The 19983-nt window shown below is 43.6% G+C and overlaps 1 protein-coding gene across 1 annotated transcript; it reads left to right on the top strand.

The window, feature by feature from the left end:
- Positions 1 to 1194: 1194 nt before the first annotated feature.
- On the top strand, positions 1195 to 19420 carry LOC306981969 (DNA-binding protein SATB2-like; the record flags this gene model as incomplete). Its single annotated transcript, XM_079581710.1, has 10 exons — positions 1195 to 1324; positions 2697 to 2882; positions 5051 to 5183; positions 6174 to 6297; positions 8381 to 8483; positions 11553 to 12043; positions 12222 to 12437; positions 13763 to 13915; positions 15074 to 15265; positions 18878 to 19420. Coding segments are annotated over 10 exons (2271 nt in total), but the record flags the coding sequence as incomplete, so codon positions are not given.
- Positions 19421 to 19983: the final 563 nt, after the last annotated feature.

Genomic DNA, 19983 nt, shown 5'->3' with positions numbered 1-19983 from the left:
CGCTTAAAGGTAGAAATGACATAAATCTAATTGAATTAACAGACTAAATCTAAGGATTGAGTTGATTTGGTCTGGTTTTAGATTAAATAAAACCTCAAGTAGTAGTTATTCTCTTAATTCAGATAATTTCATGTCATTTCAAGTGAAAAACGATTATTTGTCTGATTTCAAGTGGGATTTATTCTTGTTCCATTGGCGCTAACATTTATATCTTGGATTAGTTCAAACCGAGTCAAATTCAACATAGAAGAACTTTAATTCAAGCAATTTTAAGTCATTTATCTCATTTAAGATGGTCATTATTCCAGTGTTGTGCTTTACTTTAGGCTAATAATCAGCGGCTTCGGCCCTTGGTCTATATACAATAAAGAAAGTCGGCCCTCCACCAAAAAAACATGCCTCTTGCTCTTTTAAGTGAAGCTTGGTGCACATTAGACACGAGACAATTCTTAACCAGCATCTGTTTCCTTCTGCGTTCATGACCTTTCTCAACTCCCCCACCCCTACCTCAAAAATTATTCCAACACATGACCTCATTTACTCTCTATATCCCATATCTTGATGCAAATGGTAAACGGTCTCAACAAAGCGCTTTTCTACCTTCATCCTCGTTGTTTGGGTGGTGTTGGATTAAGCAGACTCTGTTTCCTCATTCTTATGATTTTAATACAGATCAGACCACATTTTAGAACCAATTCAGGCAGATAAATATATAAATATAAATAGTAAAACACAGGCATTCAAAAATCTTCTGTATTGTCTTGAAGACCTTGTATTGATGATGGGAGAGTGTGACCACTGCACAAACCTTCTCTAGCTCATCCCAAAGATTCCCAAAGAGGTTGAGATCTGGACTCTGTGGTGGCCGATCCATCTCATGCTCCCTGATCCACTCTTTCCCAACGTGAGCCCCATGAATCCTGCCATCTGGGAATATAACCATGGACTTAGGGAAGAAGAAATCCTTTGACCCCAGATCAGAACAATTAGTCACCTTGTAAATCGATATTATACCTTTTTACGAGCTTTTCCCATATTCCCACATGAAATACTCCTAAAAGCACAGAGATATTTACTGATGACTCTTCTCTAAACCCCTTTGTTTTGTCCACAGATTCGGTGATTCCTCTCATCATGGAGCAGAGGGAGCGGGGCGACCGGAGCCCCAGCGTCCGCAGCAGCAGCAGCAGCAGCCCAGAGCAGACAGAGGAGCGCGGGGAGAGTCCCGTCTCCAGCAGGGCCGGTGTCCTGGAGGTCAACGGGAGCCCGGCGGGGTCAAACCAAAAGGCAAACAACAACAGCAGCCCCATCAGGACACTGGGGGGTGAGGAGACAGCACACACCGCTACGAGACAGTGTTTATTGTAGGAAGAAGCGAGTCGGATTGTAACTAAATAGTTTTTAAATACAAAAGAAAAGGGAAAATAAACACAAGGCAAGACTCTGACTTTTATGCTTGAGAATGACCAAAAGAGCCAGGTTTAAAGTTATGGTTTCATTTTGTTAATTTATTAGTTACAAAGATTTTTTTCCTTTTTGATCTTTACCCCCGCATTAGTGCATTTTCTCCAGTTCAGCTTTACCCAAATCTAAAAGTTTACAGCCTATAGGCCAGTGTAAAGCCTCATTGGTTAGTGCTCGTGCTTAGCAGCTAGAAGGTCCGGGTTCGATTCCCACCTGGATGGGCCTTTCTGTGTGGAGTTGCATGTTCTGTGTTCATGTGTCTGCGTAGGCTTTCACCGGGTACTCCGGTTTCCCCTACCACTAAAAACATGTACAATAGGCCAGGATGAAGGATGTGTGCGTGAATATATGACGGTGGTCAGTGTGGGGAGTGTGGGGTGAATGTTAAATTGTCTCATGTAAAGAGCTTTGTGACTATGTCTGTGAAGGCCGCTATATAAATAAAGTTCTTTTTCATTTGAAAGCTAAGACCTGCGAAACTGATGTAAACAGATCTTTTTCAATGCCTTTTTCAATTCCTTTTCATCGCTGTTTTTGTCTCTTATATATACGTTTTTTTCACGGCTTTTTCTTCACACATTTGTCGCTTTTTGTACTTTTCTGTTATTCTTTTTCGTCGCTCTTTTGTTGCATTTTCATCCTCGTTTTCCTCTCAAGAAGCTTTTATTTGGGTAAAGCCAAACTGGAGAAAATGCACTCGGTTAAAACGGGAGGTTGGGGGTTAAATAAGCTACTTAATAGTAAAAATCATTGAGTTTTTATGTTTCAAAACTCAATGAATCAGCCTAGGAATTAGAAAAATCCTCTTGTTGGAAACTTTGGAGTCTGTAGGAGTTACTAAAGTGGAGATGTTGCAATGAAAGCTTTATAAAACAGTCTTTAAAGTTTAGTGAGTCTTGTCGGGGAGATTCCGTGCGTCACATGGATGCCAAATCACTACAAAAACTAAATATCAAGCACCGGTTTGATTGACTTGAATTGAGAATCTTAATCTTGTTTTGAGCGGTTTTCACTCATTTAGACTTTTTTCTTGAGATTTCGCACTGGTTCTTGCTTGAAATAAGAAAGTAAAACTACCAATGGGACAAGTGCAATTTTCTTACCCCCTTGGCAGATAAAACAACCTCGAATAAAGACAAAATGTATTGAATCGAGTCAGAAACTTCTCATGTTATGTTGCAAAGTGTCTTCTCCGAATCTTCCTCCTCTGATGGTTTCCTCTCCTCCTCCAGGCCTGATGATCCCCGTGTACTGCGTGGTGGAGGAGGCTGACACGGGCCTGTCCCATGAGGAGGGGGGTCCGAGGGGGCGGCACGCGGAGTTCGTCCTGGTCCGGAGAGACGTCCTCTTCTCTCAGCTGGTGGAGACCGCTCTGCTGGCGCTGGGCTACTCCCACAGCACCGCGGCGCAGGCTTACGGTGAGACACACGGGGTTTGTCTATGAGTTTATGTCAGGGTCTACTTCAAAAGAATAATGATGTTGCTTGACTATTTTTACTGCATAAGTTTGTCAAAAAGGATCGTCTTAAACACATTCAGCTGCAGTTTTGGCTCAAGCTTTACACTTTTTGTTTTGTTTCATCCAATTTGCTGATGTCCATCTGTTTTCAAGACAGACACACTCTCGTTCATCCTTCATCCTGGCCTATTGTTCATCGATGGATGGGTTAAATGCAGAGGACAAATTTCCCTACAGGGACAAGAAAGTATACAAACAAAACAAACAAGACAAACAATCAAACAATTATTAAACAAACAAACAAATAGACATATTATTTGTGGGGTACCTGGAGGAAACCTATGTTATATTGGCAATTCCTGGAGTTTCTGAAAAAAACATTGATTATTGTAATAACTTTACTATTGCAATTCCATCAAATGTAAACCAGCATCAAAACAAGGCTAAGACTGAACTTAAGGGCCGATCTCATCAGTCTGAAGACTAGTTGGAGACTAGTTGGAGACTAGAGTCGACGTTAGTCATAGAGATGTCTCCGATACGTCCCCTGACAATAAGGCCAGTCTCCAGGTCCAGGTCGTCTCGGGGAAAACGAACAAGATCGATTTCAGCGTCAGTCTTCGCTTGTTCTCTGAGAGGTCTTACGCGGTCTCAAGCTTGTGTCGCGAATACTATTTATTGTCCTCAACCTGTGAGACGTTTCTGTGACGTCTCTGCAATGTTTCTGAGACCTGTTTGATATCAAGGAGATCTCAAAGAAACTCTGTACGACACAGGTTGAGGGCAACAAATAGTGTTCACAACGTTGCCACAGCTGCCTGAGACTGCGTAGACCATGCAGAGACTCCGGTGAAATCAAAACTGTTTTCACCGAGACGACCTGGAGACTCGCCTTATTGCCAGGGGATCTATCAGACATCTCTGTGACTAGTGGCGACTCCAGTCTCCAACTTGTCTCCAGATCAGCCCTTTATATGAGCGCAATCAGTCCGAGTTGCAAAGATGTTGTTGAACCCGCCAGTCTCAAATTGTTGTTGGTTTATTTATGTGGTAGTGACATGTTAATGAACAAACCACACCGGATTGTAGAACCTGGAAAAAACTTGACTAAAACTAAACTTTGCAGCACTTTTTTGTAGTTACCATGTGTGTTTTCGGTTTTAAAATCTAGAAATCTCAGTCAGACCTCAGGGCTTTTATGATATTTTTGTACAATGTCAATATTACATCCCCCGTAATGTGGTGATATGTTCAGCAGCACGACCTGAAGTGTTTTGTTTCATTGGTGTCACACATCATGAGGCTTCTCTAACTGCTTAAGTCTAGATTATCCCTGATCCTGTTGTGTTTTGCATAAATGTATGAAATGAACCTGTCCCTGGGAAAGGTATTTGCCTGTTAAAGACGAGGTCAGTCTGAGTCTCTTAAAGCCCAAACTTTGCGGCCTGGTCATGGTTCTTGCGTCCTGTTCGTGGCCTGGACTCAGACTTCAGTCCACGTTCCTCAGAGACATTCCTGGTTTTGTTAAATACAGGCCTCAGAAGCCGCCCCGTCCACGCCCCAGGACGCCCCCCCCCCCCCCCCCCCTCGCCCGCCTGCACCAAACGGCCCTCGCGCTTTGTTCTGGGAAATCGGCCTTTTCTTCTCAAATAAATAATTTCTGGCTACAGTCGTGCATTTTTTCCTGCAAATGCGGTGACGACCAAAATGATGACTTCTATTTTAACCTCGCGTGGAATTGCTCGCTTGCATAACTCTGGCTGTTTACTGGTGGTGAATTTACTGCCGCTTGTATTTTTAAACTTTTAAATCTAATTGGCCCTCACTTATTTCTTGAATTTGGTTTTTAAGTGACACATTTGGCAGGTTTGGTTCGTGCTTACGCCGCTTAACAAGATTTGTACAATTGTAAACACCTTCCTGCTGCTGCTTAAGCGCTCATTGTGTTCTAGGAAGCACAAAAAGTGTATTTTAAGCTGCGACTAAGCCGTTATTGACGGTGTTTTGACTGCATCCCTTAGCAAATGTTGCATGAGGATCAATAATGGAGTATTTTTGTATAGAAAACAACAAAGGAATGGTTGAACCGTAGATGGATGTTATTGGACTGTGTTGTGTGTATCACAGGCATCATCACTGTGGGCCGCTGGAAGCCCATGCCCATCCACTTCCTCACAGATGCCCCGGACGCCACCGTCGCCGACATGCTGCAGGACGTCTACCACATGGTCACGCTCAGGATACTGCTGTACAGGCAAGTGTGGGATATCTGCGGATTTTAGTCAGAGTTTCAGTCGAATTTTTTACTTTTCCACCGTTGTCAGTGAGAATTTGTAATGCTAGCTTATTTTCTTGCCCCTTACTCCTCATTCACTATACAATATAGCACCGTACTATATAGTAGACTAGGGCTGTCACGATCATTACTACATCGACTTATCGTTCAATAAATGACAGATAAACAATACATTTTTGGACTCAAGATTTGCCTTTTTATTTATTTGCCTTTTTTATTTGCAAGTTATACATTATTTTTTAACCCAAAGTAAGTTATGTCTTATTGTATTTCATGTTCATGTAAACTTAACCTCTTAAACTCCTTCTTAACCAAACTGACCACATTTTCTCCAGTTTGACTTTACCCAAATCTAAAAGCTTCCTGAATAGAAAAACAAAAACGAGAGGAAAGTGCAACAAAAAAGTGACAAAAATTCAACAAAAAAGTGGCAAAAATGCAACCAAAAATTTGCAAAAAATCAACAAAAAAGTGACAAAAATTCTATTATAAATTGGCAAAAAATTAAACAAAAAAGTGACAAAAAATCAACAAAAAGTGACAAAAATTCAACAAATATTTGGCAAAAAATTCATCGCTTTTTTTGTCATGTTTTTGTTGCTCTTTCATGACCTTTTTGTGGCTTTTGGTCACTTTTGTACCACAGTTTTGGAGATCTTTTGTTGCTTTTTTGTTGTGTTTTCATCCACTATCCACTAATGGAGTGGCTTTTTTTCTCCACTTTTGATACTGTTTTTAGCTCATGCAACAAGTTTGCTACACAAACATGGTGGATCTCCATGATAACAATGAAATGATAACTTTCCATCCCTCTATATTTAAGTGATTTTTATTCATGAAAAACGTGTGATTGAAACTGTTTAGTTCAGAGACCTGTCACTGTCGGCTGTTCTCTGCATTGTGCGTTAAACCTGTATAACCTAATTGTAACGTTGCAGTATTTTATTGTTGCAGTTATTCTCGGTTGGAGGACTTGCCTTCAGAGCAGTGGACTCAAGCCACTGTCAGAAACGCCCTCAAAGAGCTGCTCAGAAACAACAACCAGAACCACCTGACAAAAGAGTGCCCGCTGCCCCAGGTAACTGCGAAATAGATACAATACATTAGGTTTGTCCATCATCTCCTGGAGTATAAATGGGAATGGCAGGAGTTCCAATATGTTGTGACACCGCTACCCTAATGGTTTCATTCGCACTTGTTGCACAGTTTTTTTATAACAACGCGTATAATTTTATCACCGTCTTAACCACAAACTTAACCCCCTCCATCACTCCCTGCCTCTTGGGTTGGTCCCGTGGGAAAGCACACCCCCCTCAGTGATGTGCTCCGGGACGCGCCCTGCTGCCATTAACGACCACAGATTCATCACGCCTTCGTCACCGTGTAATTAGTGATTAGGGGAGCCGTGTGGGAGCACCATCCATGTGATTTTTAATTCACTCTGATTCCCATGTGGAGGAGACGAGGTGCTGTCAGTGTGGGACCAACTTTGATCTTGTTGATGGCTGATCTTGTTAGAATAAATCTCTTCTACTTCCTGGTTAAACTACTGTCCTCCACATTTGTATAGCCCGTGAACCAGTGGTAGGGCTCTCTCCTCACTTTGCCACATATAACACCAAAGTGAAAGAGTCTGCTGAAGTGGATGCACAGGAGAGGCCTTTCCAGCTTCCTCTATCACCCCCAGGGGGACGCCGGGGGTGACAGGCTTCCCCCTTGAAGCTGACTTCTATTTGTCAGCTATTCGTGAGCAATATGATGAATATAAATCAGCTCACTAGGGACTCGAGCGAAGATGCACCCGTGTCTCCACTCCCCCGCTCAGGTGTCCCCCGTCTCCCACGCAGTGTTCAAGTTCTCGCTGTGGTGTTTAGACTCACGAGGACACTCATATCAGGACAGTGGTTTGACGAATAGAAGTTTGCAAAGCTGTTGTTTCTGCTTCAAAGGGAGCTGAATCCACACGGCTCTCATGGGTCTAAAACAAATTGATATCAGGCTTATTCTCAATGGTAAAATAGAAATAAGTTGTAACCAATCAGGTGCAGGTTTTAGTTTGTTTTAAAGCAGTGGTTTGGTTCCCAGACTGTGGGTCAGGGACCAGAGATAATGTGACAAAATACCATTTTAAAAAGAGAAAATAGTGTAGTCCTAAACACCAGTCTGACTGTAGAAAATGGTTAGTTTCAAGTTTAATGGTTTTGTATAGCCCAATATCACAACAGAAGTCGCCTCACAGCTGCACCAAACATCAAGGCAATAAAACAGATAAATAAATATGACAAATAAAGTTCAGGTGAATCCAGGCAAATATAATGTCCAATAGGAGGTAGCGACGAGCGGCGTGGGTGTCCCCGGTCCTTAGACTCTCCAGCACGGCAAGGAAAAACTCAAAAACCGGCAGGAGAAAAGAGAAACCTTGGGGAGAACCACAGAAGGAGAGATCCACTCCCATGGACGGACAGGCTATAGAGACCCAGGGCCGAAGGATCCCTCAGCAGACGGGCCAAGATCACAGACCGTCCAGTCCTCAGATTCCAGAATGCAGGGTTCCTCCGTTCACCCACTCCGTTAGTGGTTCTCAAACAGTGGGGCAGGGCCTGGATTGACGTCATTTTGTTCCACTTCTGGCCTGCAATCCTGCATGTAACTGTGATTGTGCGTAAATTGGTTTGTTCTTCGTGGATTAGCCTCGGGTACGTACGGTAGGGCCCCTGACTGGACTTTTGCTTCGGGCCTCAGAAAGGCCAGCAGCAGCTCTGGGGCCAGGAAGCAAATTTGGCCTTTATTTCATGTTATAAAGTTAAAGATGTCAAAGCTCAGGAATGTTTTCAAACCCTAGGATATCAGGATACGCACTTTACATGCTCTATTTAAATGGGAGGTTGTTGATAGCCCTAGAGAGGCGTTTATTTATTGTACACAACCTGCATTTGAATCGTTTTTTGAACTCTGCCCCTTTTTCCTTTCACTATTTCTTTTGCACAACACCCTGAGAAGACAAAGAATTTACATATTCCAGCATTTTTCTTGCCTGACAGAATTATAAATAGGTTTTGTGGGCTGGATATGTTGGAATGAAAGGAGACTACTAGAGTCCAAAGCTTTTTTTTTCCCCCTCAATGCCTTCCTAAAAACATGTTACTGTTTTGTTGTTTCAGAGCACGGTTTTAGCGATCGTCCACGGCTCATATTACGCCAACGTTTCCGCCTCCAAATGCCAGGAGTTCGGGCAATGGTACAAGAGACTGAAGCGGCATCGAGGTAAAAAAACGGATCGTGCATTACCTCGTGGTTATCCTGCCTCTCATTAAGACAGTTATTTTGCTATCAATGTCCCTAATAGCTCCTAATTATTCTCTCCCAGCACTTTGTCATTCCCGTAATCACTTGTTTTTTGCCACTTGTTGGTTTGAGATGTGTCACAGTCCCCTTTTAAAAGTGCCACTCTGTCCTAATACGCCAGTTTGAACGTGTTACCTGTCCCAAACGCTGTCCGCCCCCTTTCAAAGACTGTCAAACTCGTGACGACGAACAGTGGGATGTGTCAAAACGGAAGCGATCTTAACTCCTAATGGAACACACGCCGGGGAGGACGCTTATGTGACGCCACGCTAAAACCTTCTTTATTATTTTTTTGTAATAATATATGCCCAAAATCTCGCTCTCGTCTCTAGAGTTTGTGGTTGAAATAATAAGTGGAAATAAGTAGAAAGTTGCCGTCATTATTTGGTTTTGCATGACAGCTTATAAGATTTCTTTCTGTCTTCCAGGCGACTGTGTGGAGAAGTGGACGGCTCAGGATCAATCGGACGTCAAAGGTGGGGTTGGATTCCTTCCTAAATACTTAAAGCAGAACTAAGTAACTTGTTTACCTTGATAAATCCTTTCTGTAGTCCCTCTGGGGGTAGTACACTGCAAAAAGTAATTAACTAGATTAGTATAAACATCTCAATTTGAGCATAATAATCCAAATGTTAGTTGTTTTGACTAGGTAAGTTGTTCTTGGGCATTTTTCCTAGATTATTTAAAAAAAAAAACGGTCTTATCTCATTGGCAATTTTACTTTCTTATTTCAAGCGAGATTTACCTTAGAACCAGTCTGAAATGTCCTCAAACAAGCAAAGTAAACTTGGTCGGATCAGGAAAAATGTCTAAATTAGCGAAAAACGCTCAAAACAAGATACATTTCCTCAATTCAAGTCATTTAAGACAATGCTTGATATTTACTTTTTGCAGTGTACAAGTGTTAATGGGATGATTGGGGGGTCTTTCATCTCCCCCTGGTGTCTCTGACCTGAAAACCACAATTGAAACTTCACTGCCTATGGGCCGGAGGTGCAAAACATTAATAGAATCACTAATAGAATCAGGAAGAAGAAGCTAACAGGCTAATGGGCAAAGCTAACTGCGGGCTAGCACCACTTGAACAGTATTTACAGCCAAGTTTGAGTGAAAAAAATGACAATTAATAAGTAAAAAATTGCAACATGCTGCGACACCTGCAGTGCCGCTTATGGCCTCTAGGGGCATGAGTTGGATTTCATGTTTCCCAAAGTTGGACGATTGCAATGTTGCGATTACAACACAAGTTCTTGGCCTTGTAACATCATTGCTTTATTGATATGTTTAAGGTTTACTGGAAAATAGGAACAATTATTCCAAAACTCTTAAATATAACTTGAACAGAAGGTGTTTCTACGGACATACTTGGCTGCAGACTTTGCTTTTTGTTCTGAACATGTCGGACACAACCTGCAAACATTTAGGTAAAGTATCAACTGGAAAGTTATGTTTGTTTTTTTGTTGTTGTTTGACAGAAACTCCACCGAAGTCTCAAAAGCCTTTAACAAACACACACGATCAAACGGCTACAGAAGAGCTGCTTGTTTGTACACAGGCGCCCCCACTTTTTCCACCCGCTGTGGTTATGCTGCGCTAGATCAGTGATGTTTGGTGAAAATATCAGCTTTAATATCACCATGACTTTGCTCATTTCTCCTATTGTTGTCGCCACTCTTGTACAGCGTCAGCCCCTGCTCCTGTCAACCCTCCGCGCTCCCACAGCAGCAAACGCAGACGCTCCTCGTTTGTTCATTTGCAAAATACCAAAGTATCACAGGCTTTTTGGCATGTTTGTATAGAGCAGGAGAATAGACATTGACAGTAGAGTTCGACTGATGTGGGTTTTTCTAAGGCCGATGCCGATTTTGGGGATTTTTTATTGGCCGATGCTGATATGCACTACCGATGTTTTTGGCCGATATTTTTGGCTGATTTATACAAATGTCGTGTCTATAATCCTGTGTTTGATGCTTCTAAACTCTAAAATGTGTCAGTGTTGCCTGTGACAGCAGGGGCGCTTTATTAGAGGCATGGGGCTGATTTCAGAGGGAGTTTGTTGACACAAAACTCAGCCAATTCCAAAGCCAAAACGGGAAGTCTCTATCTCGTGTAGTTCTGAAATTATAAGCAAAAGTCTACAACATAAAATATCTAGGTAAGTAAGTAAGTGCTTTATTTGTCATCGTACAACGAAATAGTGATCAGGTGTTAGTCCTGAGCCTTCCACTGTGGATCAACCTGACCCGCATGTTTCTGGAGGTAGAGGAAACCGTAGCACCCGGAGGAAACCTGGCTGGCTGCCTTCAGTCTCCTCTGATCCTCTGAAAGGCCTCCTGGGTTTGTCCCTGTTTCACAGCATGGTGTCCTGCACTGGTCAGCTCCTCTACCTCCTCCTTCCTCTTCCTCTGCTCCACAACAGTTTTTCACCATCTTCGGGGAAGAGCTTTGCAGTTAATTTGTTTTATTCTCCTGACCTGTGAACGTCCATTAGCCAGAACACCTGTAGGGATAGAAAGGCATGTGTGGCTTGCAGTGAGTCTTGCCCAGATACTTCCTTGTTTCCTATACGAGCCCCTCTTGGTGCCTCTTCAGTGTTTCACAAGAAGACATCTGTTGGTCTCAAATGTCTTAAGCTCATACGCTAGCTGTTTATATATAAAATACAATTCAAGCATCCAAGGTTTCTCATCTCCCCTGAGATCTAGAAAGTTTCATTCCCGTTTGGTTCCTGAGATATCTGCCTTTAATCCCTAAAGTAAAAGTAGCTCTTGGTAAGTTTTGTTGCGTAAAAGTAGCTCACTAAGGTTGGAGACCACGAGAGAGTTCATTTGGAGTATTATTCATGTCGGACGCCTCATGGACCGTTCAGGAAATGCACGAAGGACAAGGATAAAATTCAAGTTGTGTCTTCAAGAGTTTGGATATTTTTACTGCCTGGATTCTTAACTATAATAGCTGAACTTTCTTCTGTGTTTTGTGTCTTCACAGTGGAAAGAGAGATGGATCTGAGCCTGGTCTCCCAGCGTCCCGCCTCTCTGCGCCCCTCCTCCACTCACCTGTCCCCTCCCATCTCTCTCAAAGCCACAGACTGTCTCCCCCACCCGTCCGGCCAACAACGCCACCACCCCAGCACCGCCACGCCCCTCCTGGGCCACTCCCTCCTCACCCCGCAGCTCCCCCCGCAGATCGTCCGACACCAGATCGCCATGGCGCACCTGCTGAACCAGCAGTTCGCCGTCAGCCGCCTGCTCGCTCACCAGAACCAGCACCAGCAGCAGGGCCCCAGCCAGCAGTTCCTCCACCACCCGCCCATCGCCCGGACGTGTAAGAGCGGCGGGACGTCCGGGGAGCAGGGACACCACGGGAACTGGCCGTCTTCGGAAGTGTCGCCGGATATTTACCAGCGAGTGAGGAACGAGCTGAAGAGAGCCAGCGTGTCCCAGGCCGTGTTCGCGAGAGTGGCTTTCAACAGGACTCAGGTGAGATCAAGTAAACAATCATCCTAATATGACACAACTTAAAACCTCTTCATCCCCGCCTTAACCAAGTGCATTTTCTCCAGTTCAGCTTTACCCAAATCTAAAGGTTTGCAGCCTATAGGCCAAAGTTTGCTCTTGACTCAACCCTTTTTAAAGCAATGCTCGTCTTTAAATCCAGGGTTTGCTGTCTGAGATCCTGCGTAAAGAGGAGGACCCGCGCGCCGCCTCTCAGTCCCTTCTGGTCAATCTCAAGGCCATGCAGAACTTCCTGAACTTGCACGAGTCCAAGAGAGACCGAATCTACCAGGAGGAGAAGGAGAGGACGTCTAGCTCCGCCCACCACAACCACTCCACCAATCACGTCTCTCCCTCCAGCGCCGTCAGACATGCACAGGTGGGCGCTGTGGTTTTGTGAAAGTGTCTGAACTGAAACAAGAATCACGTGTTTGTTGGGTTACAAACTAAATATGTAGGAGGTTTTTTTACATAATGAGAAACATCCTCCAGGGCTGCACTTTGTCACCGGTTCTGTTCATCACTTAATTTCTCAGCCCATTCTGGTGATGTTTTTCTATTGGGTGGATTAAATGATGACCTTCAGCTGCTCTGGGGCGGTTTGCCCAGTGTGAAGCGGCCGGGGTGAGGATCAGCACCTCCAAACCCGAGGCCATGGTTCTCCAGCGGAAAAAGGTGGTGTCAGTGAGGGACGGATGGAGCGTGAGATCGATAGACGGAACGGTGCGGCGTCGGAAATGTTGTGGTCGCTGTATCGGACTGTTGTGGTGAAGAGGGAGCTGAGTCGGGGGGCAAAGCTCTCGATTTACCGATCAATCTACGTTCCCACCCTCACCTATGATGATAAGATCTGGGTAATGACCGAAATGACAAGATTGCGGATACAAGCGGCCGAAATGAGTTTCCTTCGCAGGGTGGCTGAGCGCACCCTTCGAGATGGGGTGAGGAGCTCAGATTCCCGGGAGGAGCTCAGAGTAGAGCTGCTGCTCCCTCACATCGAGAGGAGTCAGCTGAGATGGCTCCCCCTGGTCACAAGCCTTTGGAGGTGTTCCAGGCATGTCCTATTGGGAGGAGAAGACCCAGGACACGTTGGAGGGATCATGTCTCTGTGGCCTGGGAACACCCATTCAGGCTGGAGGAAATACAAACAGGGTTTCCATTGAAAAGCATAAAAAGTCGTTGAATTGAATTGTGCTAAAATCGAGGCCTTGAATGTAATTAGGCAAGGCATGTTTATTTATACCGCACATTTCGTACGCAAGGCAACTCAATGTCAATAATGTGTTTGAATCCATTAAATTGGATTCAAATCAAATTTTATTGGAAAAGTATGACAACATGCTCAGCATTTTTTTTACTGTACAAGTTAATTGAAAATACCCCAAATTATGGTCGAAAACACAGTTGCAGTTTTGGCAGAAAGCAATTATTTTGCATATAAGTTCCCCGTTTTGTCCGATTCTCTTTCCTTTGTTTGATTAAATGTTTTCAAATCCTATGAAAGGAAATATGCATCCCTTTTCCCTGCACTTGTGCCATAGTATTTGGGAATTAAAATGGCATTAAAAAGCATTAAATTGTACTTGTTGCCTGTGTAAACCCTGACCCTGACTCCAGGTCATTTCTTTGAGGAGGGAACACACGTTATAACATGGTTAGATGCTCAAAAAGCTCACAAGTTTAAACGACTGTGTTTCTTTTCAGACGAAGTGGAGCGTTCCCGCCTCAGACCTGTCCCTGAAGATCGACCCCCACATGAACATCTCCAAAAACATCTACGAGGAGATCCAGCTGGAGATGAAGAGAGCCAAAGTGTCCCAGGCCCTGTTTGCTAAAGTCGCCGCCAACAAGAGCCAGGTCAGTCCCTCTCATTTCAGCGCTCAAATGTTACCATTGAGTCCATATGTTTTGTCAGCTCTAAAACTGGGTTGAATTAAGTTTTCCCTCCAAATAAGTTAAAAACACTGAATAAAGAACAGAGTAAGACTTTTAATATACAGAGTTCAGTAAAAAGTGCTGAACTCTGCATAATAAAGGTCTTACTCTATGCTAAGAGTAAGACCTTTTGAAAATGGCTCCTCGTGTTGTGTCTACGTTGAAGCTGTCCCTGAAGTGTCTGCACGAGGCGTGGGCAGCACTTGTCTTCATCATCAGAGTAAACAGTCTGAACATGTGGAGCCACATCAAACACGCTGTGGGACTGTACCAGCTGTATCGCAGTGTCTGCGCTGCTGCTGGGGTTTGCAGCCTTTAAGGAGGAAAACTCTGCAACGTCTCTGCAGCTCCTTCTGATTGAACTGAGTTTGTCCAGCTCACAGGCTGAGCTCGAACAAGGGTTTTGTTTGTTGTTTTGTGAGCAGAACAGTGTTCAAGCACAGACCTGTTCCTTCGGCAGTGAATTCAAATGATATGAGGCTCTTTCAGTCTGTGTCAGTGAAGTTGAGATGTTTCAGTTGCCTTCAGTAGTTTTAATAAGTCATCAATAATATCTTGTCCCTTTAGTCATAGTTTTACAGGGTTTCCGCAGGGCATTAAAAAGCGTGAAAAGTCATTCAATTCTTTGTACAACCATTAAATACAATTCAAATTGGCATGAAATACATTTTTGGGAGGGAAATTCATTGAAAGTTCATTGAAAATCCAAATGTTCTGGTTAAACATTCAGCTGCAGCTTTGGCGGAAATTGCACCATTTTTTTTTTGCTGTTTTTGTTTTAGTCATATTTAGTCAGCAAAAACATTTAAGCGACGTAAGTAACACTGCTCGGTACCCGTCATGATCGCAGGACGACACATGAAGAACATTTTCCTCAGCTCTTATCACACTTTGAATCTGGTAAGAAACTGTATTTTTCTGCAGATTATTGTTGATTTAAGGGTCAAAATCTTGGTCGAAAGAACTTGGCAGCTGACATTTTCACAGACCGAGCTGCTTTAAACACTGGCCCTTTGTGCCTCTAGACGTATCTTTAGTTTTATCCGTCATTTATGTGATGGTGTCCCTCTTCCGTGTCAGGGCTGGCTGTGTGAGCTGCTGCGCTGGAAGGAGAGTCCCAGTCCCGACAACAGGACTCTGTGGGAAAACCTCTGCACCATCCGCCGCTTCCTGAGTCTGTCCCAGTCCGAGCGGGACGCGGTGTACGAGGAGGAGAGCCGGCTGCAGCACGGGGAGAGGGGCTACTCCGCCGGACTCATCCCTGAAGTACAGGTACAGTTTCAGTCGTCATGTTTAACACACTGTAAGGTTCACGTGACACTGGGTTCTGTCGACTCTGTTTAGAGATTTAGAGATCTTTACAGCTTCTGCCATGTTCCAATTTTGTTCTGTCATCATAAATCATAAGTACCTACTGTTGTGTTGTGAGCGTGTCATGCATGTTTGAGTGGCGCCTGCTCATAACCTGCGCCTCCGGTTTCCTCCTGTAGCTCTACGACACCAGGAAGTGCCCCCCTTAGAGTCAGACCAGGTTTACGGCTGTGTTAATGGTGACAACATATTTCTATCTACTATTAGTCTTAGTATGTCAAATTGTTCCTCTTTTTGTAGAACATGTGTAGGGCTGGGTACCAATACAATACTAGTATGGTATCGAAATTAAAGTTAAGGTACTACTGGGAGTATCGAAAGCAAATTGTATATCTTTAGAAACCAAATTTTTAAGCCTGTTGGTCCAGGGACAGCACTAAAGGAAGTAACTTTTGTTTCAACGGTTGTTTCAGCTCAAATGAATGATCTTTTATGGAACAAATTCACATTACTGTTATGTTTTTTGGGTCTAGATGACAATCGAAAAAAGTAATGTCCAAGTATTGGTATCGTAAACCAAGTGTCTTTAAAGTGATAGTCTGTCAGTTTGCAAATATTGTTTTTGTTTATTGATTCATAGAACAGTGCACAATTACATTATGCTCGAGAGCAAAGATGACCGTACCAGATGTTGCTTCACCAGCTAATTTCCATCTGTAGTCCATCCATAACAGATCACTCAGTCTCTTATTATATTTCATCATCGCCATCATCATCATCCTCATCATCACATGTAAAAGACACACAGCAATATTCTTACCATACATTGTGTCCTGAGGAGCAATAGCGTGAAATCTGAAAGTAAATAATCATATCCCTCCCCTCTTTAGCCAGAAAGCCCTTCTTTGTTTGCAAAATGAGGAGAGCAGGAACAGGATTTTCAAAGTAAACAATCAAGCTCCTCCCCCTCCCTCCTGATTGGACCTGAAAGGATGGTTCACAGGAAAAACTTGTCTCATTGGTCAATGCGGGAGGATACTAGAGGCTGATCAAAATGCAAGGCCTGGTGGTTGATTTTAGGAAATTTGTAAAACATTTAGACTTCCAGACTATCACTTTAAAGTACTGGTATAACATTTTCTTTATGGTACCCAGTCCTAAACATATGAAATTAAATATGTACATATCTTCTCGCATGGACAGTGGATTTAAGTAATGATATGAGGCTTTTTCAAACTGTGTCCCTTCTTTAACTCTCATCAATTCCTTATGATTTCGTTTTTCAGAATAATTGGTCTATTTTAAGTCGTCAAAAACAACAAAATATTATAACCAAGATGTGTTTGAAATCATAAATCCCGACTCCATGTCCCACAAACACAGATGCTGCAGTTTATTAAGCCTGCGCCGCCCGCCCCGCGCTCTGACTGTGGTCCATTTAAATCAGAGACCTAAATAAAGATAATGACAATGCCTCTGTCTCCAATGATTACAGGCTGTGGAGTGAATAATGCTGAGGTTTGGTCAGACGGGACATTTTGGGGTTTGGAAGGAGAGGGGCAGGAAATGTGTAGGAGGGTATTTACCGCTAGTGTTTTTTTTTGTTGCGAGAATTATTAGTGGGCAGAGACGAGGCCGGAGCGGCAGGTGGAACACACAAGAACTGAATGCCTCGTCACGGGTTTAGTGGGAAAACTTGTAAAAGCGCAATAAAAATACAAACTGCTGGTATTAACTTCATCTCAGTTTGTCTTGGTTCCTCTGAGACAGATTCCAGCCACTCATTTTTACCAGAATACTTCATGTCAGGATCTGGAAAGGGCGTTAGAGTCATGAGGACAGAGGTGAGTGGGGCCTATTCCTAAACCAATCCCTCGTCCCACTCATCAGTGACTTGGAGCTGAAAAAAAATGCTCTGCACTGTTAACTTAGTTCTAAATGGAAGTATTATGTCCTTAAAGGCCTCATGCAAAATCGACTTTTTCAAGCTTTACATCATGTTATTATGTCATTCCCTCATTAAAAACATGCCTGAAGTGTTGCCTTGGCACATTCACGTATTTTTGAGTAATCTGTAAAAACTCTGACGGCGGCCATTTTAGGGATAGGTTTGCCTGAGTCCTCCTAGGAACGCCCCCACCTCCTGGAGACGCCTCCGAGCTTTCGTCACCAGCCGAGTAACCAACCACTGCTCCTCTACAAGGCAGTTATTCTAATTTACTGCATTTACAGACCAACAGAAGGTTTGGTCATCATTGTAGTGTGATATAGACTGGTGCTATGTGATTGAAAAAAGCATAATACCCCCTCTTTAATAACAGAGACTTACATGAAAGTTGCAGTTTAGCAAATAAATGTTTGTCTCAAAATGTTTACTTTGCTCCATGGGGTGACGGTAGTGCACTTGGGCAAGACACTTCACCCTACTCCATACCTACTGTATGAATGACAGAGTGAATGGGTCACTGGGTGCTTGCTGTAAAGCGCTTTGGGCCTGATAAAGGCAGAAAAGTGCTATATAAGTTGAGTCCATTTACCAAATCTTATTTATGCTGAGATTTCCGTATCTCGTATTGAATGCAATCAGAGCAGCGTGTGGTCGACGGTGTGGAGGGGAGTGAGGGGCGTGGGTGACGGGGGCAAAGCCAGGTGAGAAGAAGGGGGTGGTGGTGGAGCAGAGCAGGGTTCACTACTGACACCTACTGACAAACAAAAATTCAAAAAGACACAGCTTAGCGCAGCTTTAATCAAGATTTTGACGCTTCTAAATGAACATGAATCTGAAGTTGTTAAGGCTGCTCTCTGCTGCGGCACTCTCCTGTTAAGTTTGCACTTGAACTGTGAAGTTGATCAGCCACTTTGTTTAGGACAGCACATGTTCACGGTGGCATGCTTTAAAAGGAAGCTATTGTATAAAATCGACTTTTTAGAGCTTTTCACCTTGTTACAATGTTGTTCTCCCTTCAGAAACAAACTTGGAGCTGTGTTCCCCCAGTGGCTGTTGTACGTATCCAGGAAATGCTTTCCTCACATCTCCATCTCTAAATAAGCTTGATCCTGCCACCGCTGAGTAAAACACTCGTCATAGCTTCATCACAGCTTAAATCTTTAATGAAACCGCTGCGCAGTGAAGGGCAGCAAGAGGAGGGGCTTAGGAGGATTCTGTGTCAATATCAGGAAGTGAATCTACTAGTGATGGGATTTACGGCTCTTCACTGGGAGTCTTTGGGCAAAGAGCCGTTCAAAAGACTGGCTCTTTTTACTGTACAATTTGGATAACACCGGCCAGACAACTCACAATATCCAAGACGTGATCGATAAAATAAAAGAGCCGCTCGGTTATGAATGTCACATCAGTTGAAATTACTGGATATTTCTGTTTTTGCTGTTTTAGATCAATATTGTTCTTTCTAACCAACAAAGTGTAAGATAGGGATAAAGATAATCCGCACTCTTCATGCAGTGTTTAGAGTGTGTGTGGAATAAAACAAAAACTGAAACCTCTTTGTCCTTATGAAACCTCTGTGTGGTGTGACTTCTGCATCATCAGAAATGTTTCTTTTGTTTCTCCAGGTTCTCCACAGACCGCCCTTGCCCTCGCTGCCCTCTGCCGCGTCCCCGATCCACGAGCACCAGCGCCCCCTCTCTCTCCCCTCCGCACCCGCCTCCTCCGAAGAACTCGCCAAGAAATCTCGCAGTCGCATCTCCCTGGAGGCTCTGGGAATCCTCAAGAGCTTCATCGGCGACGTGGGCCTGTACCCCGACCAGGAGGCCGTCCACACGCTCTCCGCTCAGCTGGACCTCCCCAAGCAGACCATCGTCAAATTCTTTCAAAATCAGCGCTACAACAACAGGCACCACAAGGAGGACAGTCCCAGCCCGAGCGACGAGGCCAAGCAGCATCTATTTGGAAACCCGGGCGGAGATGGGGCCGTTTTCAGGCAGGAGTCGCCAAATAATGAACCAGAAATAAGCCGAGAAATGGAAGTGGATTTGACGGAAAGTAACAGTACAGTTTCAGTCTCGTCGCCCTTTGGAAGTCCGAGGAAAACTACGCAAAATGAGGAAAATGGAGATATGAATACATGGAAATCTTGGGAGGCAGTAGATGCATGAACAGGCTTCTGGACTTTTGACCGCACAGAAGATGTCCTGAATTGTAAATCGTTCTCGCAACAGTCCAGATTCTTCATCACTAACTTTCATTTCATTGCCATAGATCTTTCAGGACCTTAATTATCCTCCATTTTTTTGCTGTTGACGACAAGGACCTTTCTCCCGCACCTTTTAATCTTCCGTTTATTTATGCGTTGGTGTTTACGTCTGCGCACTTCTGTGTCTGATACTTCTGTGGAGGCGTCGTCCTGAGAAAACCTAAAGACTAGTTTTAATTTAAATGGGAGAAAATGACACGTTTAGACTCGAAGCGGCTGAAATACGAGCGTTTGGCCACAGTTTTATACAGTCTGTGCGAAGGGACTATTTTTGACAAACTTCAGAAAGTCCAATCAACAAATTTGACCAAGGGAAATTTTATACTGCTGTCTGTTTCATATATATGTAACTGCCAACTTTTTAAGAACATGTTTAATAATAAAAAAGAAAGCAATTTATTTAAATCGTGCTGACTTTGTAATTGTATTTCTTTCATTAATTTAGGCTTTAACTACAATAGACTT

This window comes from Gobius niger (assembly GCF_951799975.1).
Source record: "Gobius niger genome assembly, chromosome: 23".
NCBI classification, from domain to species: Eukaryota; Metazoa; Chordata; class Actinopteri; order Gobiiformes; family Gobiidae; genus Gobius; species Gobius niger.
The sequence above is the reverse complement of the archived record's forward strand: the minus strand, read 5'-3'. Positions and strand labels throughout refer to the sequence as shown.